A 6,000-nucleotide genomic window follows, 5' to 3' on the forward strand; every position below is an offset into this window, starting at 1 on the left:
TTTCCACTTAATACCAGGAGTCAACACCCTGGCAAAATATCATTCTATATGTGGAAATTAAGGAAGAGGAGTGTAGCCTGGTTTTCTTTACACTTGTAACGGGCACAAAGGAGGTACATTCAGCTCAGGAAGCCAAACTGATTAATCACCTTCAATGGGTTCATTTCACATTCATCAGCCACTAACGGCTAACGGGCATCTCTGCCTTGCCCCCCCTCCCCCAACAGACGTGAAGAACCTGGAGAACGTCCACCTGGTGGAGAGTGTGCAGGAGCAGGTCAACGCGGCGCTGCTGGACTATACCGCGTGTAGCTACCCACAGCACACGGACAAGTTCAGCCAGCTACTTCTACGGCTCCCGGAGGTGAGGGCCATCAGCGTTCAGGCTGAAGAGTACCTCTACTACAAGCATCTGAACGGAGCCGTACCCTGCAACAACTTGCTCATCGAAATGCTGCACGCCAAGCGTGCCTGAAAAAAACCCCATTCCCCACCTCATCCCCCCTCCCCCCCCACCAATCCCATGAGAGCCCTGGGAGCATGCTCAGAACTTCTCACCACAGAAGGTTACCGGTTTTCCATCTGGTGGAATCACCACAGGTATTCTTCTCTGGATCTCCTGCTAACCTGGAAGTTGGCCCGATTACATGAATGGTTCAAATCAAGATGCCTGAACAACTTTGAGAACATCATGACCCCACTAACACAGAAGAGCCTTTTTGGCCATTGTAATATGAACTCAGTAAGTGAGGAACAAGTAAACCAAGTGAACTGTGCACTTAGCAAACCTTGCGGCGGCTGTACATTGCTCTCTGTGGTCTTTGGCATGAGAGAGGCCAGCTTTGTATTTATTTGACCACAAGTGTAAACATTGGTACTGTATATGGTCGAAGTTCTGAAGGTTGTCCGCATTGCAGAAGGTTGTGTCATGTACTGTTGTCCATTTTAAAGGCATCATTGCTCGCAGGATGCAGGAGACCAAGGTCACCGTGGCTCAGGTGGTATAATGACATTGATTTCACTTAAAAAAGACTCACTTGTTGAAATCCATTGCCAAAAAAAGCAAAGACATTGTTTCTCAAGGGCAGCAACTACTTTCTCTTCACCTTGTGAGCTTTTGCTCTGAAGAAAGAGTGAGCTTCCCTGAGCTGTTTACTGTAGTAGTGACGATGGACCAAAACTACATTGGAGTTTCAGTATTAAAAAAATTATGAAATTCTTTTTAGTTGTATATACATTATAAAGAGTAAAATAAAGTACACCCTCGGTAAATAAGTCGAATTAGTTCTTTTTTCCAAGTCCTTTGACTGAAGAAAAACAGGAGCAGAAAAAGGTAAGATGTCAGAGGATACAGGAATCCTGCCTGTCAACACTAGACCAAAGCCTGGAGCAGAAATTCGCTAGTTAAAAAAACAACACTAATATCAGTATTAGCAGTTTTCCACAACACAGTTCTTCAAATCTTGCCTTAGTTTACTTTTACGCTAGCTAGCCACAGGTGTGGAATCAACTATATTCATAACTATATGAAGTAATGTTTCAAATCACAAAAATAATGTTCCTTGGTATGTCTGTACTGTAGTTGTACTGGAAAAGAAAAGGCGAAGTAACTATCTTGGCTTATATTTTAATGTTTGTCAAACTTGCGACAAATTCATAAACTACATAAATTACCGCAGCTTATGCAAGCTTTCATCCCCTTAACTATATCAATTTCACAAGTACAAAAACATTTTGTTGTGTTCCTGGTGTTTCAATTGAGCATCTGTGGTGGGTCCTGCATTTTTTTTCGTAACGTCATGTTAGCTAGACCTGAACTCTGATATGACGTTCCCCAGTGTAGCCATTGATGTAACTGGAGAGCACTGTTATGATGTGAATTGCAAAGCAGTGGTTTCACACAAATCTCTATGTTCAGCTTCTTTGTGCATTTATTCTTTTGACTTAGTCCTCTGCTTAGTCCTGTCGTGAGACACTAAAATCAAAACTAGCCATTTTGATTCACGCTAATTCATTCATCACTGACCATAGAATCTTTACAACATATTGTACCTTGGGTTTTATTTTAGGTATCTGAATTTCTGTATTTATGTTTGTAATGTTATTTCTGGTGTCTGCTGTATATCACTGGTTCAGCTCAACAATGGAGATAATTTATTGCTTGTTGGTTTCAGCCTTGTGTATGTTATTGTACGGAGTGTTAAAGCCAAATATATTTGTTACTGTTGCTAGCATGTTTAAAAACTATTGTTAAAATGCAGTTCAGGGAGAAAAAATATCTTTAAAATGATCACAGTAAAATTCGTTAAACATATATGGAACTTGCGGCTGTAAATTTAAAAGGAAATGTATTTAAGTTTAGTGGTGTGACGGATTGTTGCATCGTTTTTGTACATTAACTTTCAGATGACTTAATTTTTACATTTACGATGTACCATGTCTGTCGTATGTTTTCAATACCAAAGACTTTGCATCTGCCATATTTATTGCATTTATCTGTTTCTCCTGTTTAAATGAAGGTCACCTATTTAACCATTAATGAGGAGGTCAACACTTTGCTGTCACAAGTTCTTTACATAAGTTGGTAAAGCCTCACTCGGTAATGAGCGATACAGAAAGACGACTGAATAATTCTGGCCTGCTAGCTTAAGTGCCGTGTCTATTTGAATAGCTCAATTATATCTGCACGTGTTTTTACACATTGTTAGAATTCCCTCCAGCTCACGTTAATAAAATGATTATAGCTTATTATGAAATATCTCGACAATACAGTATCTCAAATTCATCTGAGTTGCTTTACCTCATCAAATCATTTTAATATGACGTTATTTGAATTATATCAGGTATGATTAATGAATCTCTTTCATCTATTTAGAGTGAAAAAACAGCCACCTCAGTCCAGGGTCTCACCACTCGCAAGCACTATCTGCCGTGTCCAGCTGGATTCAGTGCAGAATAATTCTGATCCTAAACTGAGAATGTGTTGGTTTTTTTGCTTAATCCTAGGATTTGGGTTAATAATTCTCCCTTTTTTTTTGTGGTGAGATGAGACAATCTGTAGGTTTCCCACGTCGTTTGCTAACTCTCTGCACTAACACTCGACACCCAGTAGCTCTCAGCTGCTTTGTCTCTTGACACTGCAGTTGGAATGATGCTGTATTTCCAGTAAATATGTTTCTTTTCAACTTAACAGATGACAAATATCAATATTTGTTATTTTCATATTCATGGACAGATACACAGAAACAGCCTGATTACAGATTATTAATATGATTTGTGCATATTCCTTATATTCCGGTCTTTAGTTTTACATTCAAATGTAACAGTTCTAATTTCTTAAAAAAAAAAATTGATGCGTTGATTGAGCGGTTTTTTACCATTCTCTTCTAAGGGTGATACGCTTCTAGGCTCCGGTCCTTCACCGTGAACTTGACATCCTCTCATTGTGTATCAGGCTGCCCCTGCTTCATTGGCAGGCTTAAAAATGCCATTGTTACTTTTTATGCGCATAAACAGCAATGGGATCACTGGGGACTCGGTAAATGACAGTCAATACAAATTTAGCGTCCCTCTCTAATGCCACATTATTGGCTGACTGAGGTTATTGCCTGCAAAGAAAATATTTAAAAATAATTAAGTGAGAAAAATGAGCTTGTGTGTGGGTTGTCTTTGTTGGTATTGAATGTTTTTGTCGCACATTTTCCACACCTTGGGCGGGACTGGCCAAGCCTGGTCCTGCTGTCGCAGGCCTGCGGGTTTCAGAGAAAGGATTTCTATTCAAATTTGCTAACTGATACCTGATGTTCAATTAAGTGATTAGGAGCCACAAACATGACCTTTAAGGGCCACTTTTCACAATTCTTAAAGCATTGCTCTTCTGGCACCTGCTGGAAAAATGGAGGATCTGGGGATAAAAAGAAATCTGCAGGTCTGAACATCTGACAAGCTTTCACACCGGATCTCCGGCCTCCAACGGCTTAATTCTTCATAAACAGCCAGACCGTCGGCTCTATGAGCATTTCCAAGTCACGCTGATGGTATAATGAAACACAGAAAACCACTTGTAACCAGATTATAAAAAGCTATGTTGTCGTGTCTGAGGTGAGAACACATTATGATGCCACGATACCATAATCATTTGAGCTTTAAAACTTAGGAGCATTCAAATTCACATTGTAGCAAAGCCCCACAACCCCACAACATATACTGAGGGTTGCTTTAAGAAAAATGTAGGAGTCCTACAGTATATCGGCATAACATGCAGTTCGTAAAGTCTCTACCTATAACTTCATAGATCAATAAAAATATGTATTTCTCTGGCTATTAAGGACAACCACTGTGTTCCGGCATCTTAGTGCTTAGTTTATTTTTCTCAGATTACTCACTCTTTTTATTTGCATAAATTGTACCAAAACAATGAGGGAATTCTCGCATGTACATTTCAGAATGACTTAATATAGCTGCAACAATAGAGTGGGCGTGGCCAGTAGAGTCAGGTGACCACACTTGTTTGCATTGATTCACTTCACCTAACCCTTGCTCAGGCCTGAAGGTATAAAGTGACATGATCTGTTAGTTATGGGCTCGAGGATACCCCCCCCACCACCACCACCAGGATGACCACTCGATATTTTATATGTTCCTCCTCACAAATTTTAATTTCAACTGAGAAACAAAGTAAATGTAAAGCACATTGGGTATATAACAAATAAAATTACTCTTTATCCATAGAAATATTAATATTAATCCAATGAATACTTTAATAAAAAATGGCTCTCCTTTGGTTCTTTAAAGTACTTTGGGTGTCTTGAAAAGCACAATATATAAAAGCAACATTCATTCAAAGAAAAAACAACAGAGGCATACTCTCAAATCATTGAAATTTTTGTTTTTTGCTGTTAAAGACAATAATTGGCTCCCATTAGTCTGAGAAACATTCATTTCATGCCCTTTTAATATGGCTGTTAGAAGTAGATAGTCACAGGTTCGATGTTGGTCAAAGACACTCTCTCTAGGAGAAAACACAGAGTTGAAAAAGCCGATGCTTCACCTGAACAAACACGTGTACACACGACGAACAAACGTGAGACTGGCCAACAGCAGACGACTTTTCATTTTTGCCCCTTTTCAAAACAGAAAACAAAAAGGATTCTTCAAAGAACTTGGACATCGTGACTCAAATCACACTCTTGTCAGGCATCCAGCTCTTCCTACAGTCGTCATTCATGACAAAACAAAAAAATCTTGACATGTCTAAATCAAAGAAAATGCCAGTCAAAAATGGATCTAAGAAAATAGACAAAACGTAGGCATGGGCATCTGTTTCTGTTTTATAGGGCCTGGGGTTCCGACCAGGAAAACCACACAGTTTACTAAAATGGTGTGCTTGGAGAATTCCCTGCAAGTCGTCTGGGTGGTATCACTAATGAAAGGGGTATATACGTTCATCTCAACTGGTTATACTGGCACAGAACAGCCAACGTTCTGCAAATGTCAACCAAAAAATACATTTCTTTTGGATTAAAATGTAAAAGTCAACCATCTAAGCCCAATGTCTTCAATTGACTGAAACTTGCACTGTATGATAGATGCAAAGTTTCAGTATGTTTGTTTTGCCAGATATAATTCTTGCCAGATGTAAAGTATTATAACTTTTTAATCCATGTTAGTCAAAAAAGGAACCATTGACACATTTGTTTGCAAAGTACTTTAAGTGGGAAAGTGTACCCTCCGTTCTTATTGCCAGTTACACATGAGATGGTTGGTAGACCTTTATTCCATGCATGATAGTGTCCATAATTTAGTAACCGCTGTTCATGACAGTTCCTTCCTAAACACATTTTGTTTTGCTTGTACCTCCTTGTTGGACACTATTTCTTAATCCATGTTTATTGCTGTCCTCACTTTTATAATGGCAGGCATGCACAATTTTTTAATTACATGTTGTATGGCAGGTATGAAAAACAATCAGCAACCAAGCCACAAACATCACATTTAATT

At 39.1% G+C, this 6,000-nt stretch overlaps 1 protein-coding gene across 2 annotated transcripts in view; it reads left to right on the forward strand.

The window, feature by feature from the left end:
• LOC111840994 (nuclear receptor subfamily 5 group A member 2-like) overlaps positions 1-2,756 on the forward strand; it is a 38,593-nt gene extending 35,837 nt beyond the window's left edge. For both annotated transcript variants that reach the window (XM_023806396.2, XM_072704359.1), the window contains exon 7: positions 228-2,756. In XM_023806396.2, the coding sequence (XP_023662164.1) occupies positions 228-475 (248 nt within the window). In that variant the 3' untranslated portion in view covers positions 476-2,756. The remainder of the gene's footprint in view (positions 1-227) is intronic.
• The last annotated feature ends 3,244 nt before the right edge of the window (positions 2,757-6,000 follow it).

Source organism: Paramormyrops kingsleyae, chromosome 21 (genome assembly GCF_048594095.1).
Source record: "Paramormyrops kingsleyae isolate MSU_618 chromosome 21, PKINGS_0.4, whole genome shotgun sequence".
Lineage (NCBI taxonomy): Eukaryota > Metazoa > Chordata > Actinopteri > Osteoglossiformes > Mormyridae > Paramormyrops > Paramormyrops kingsleyae.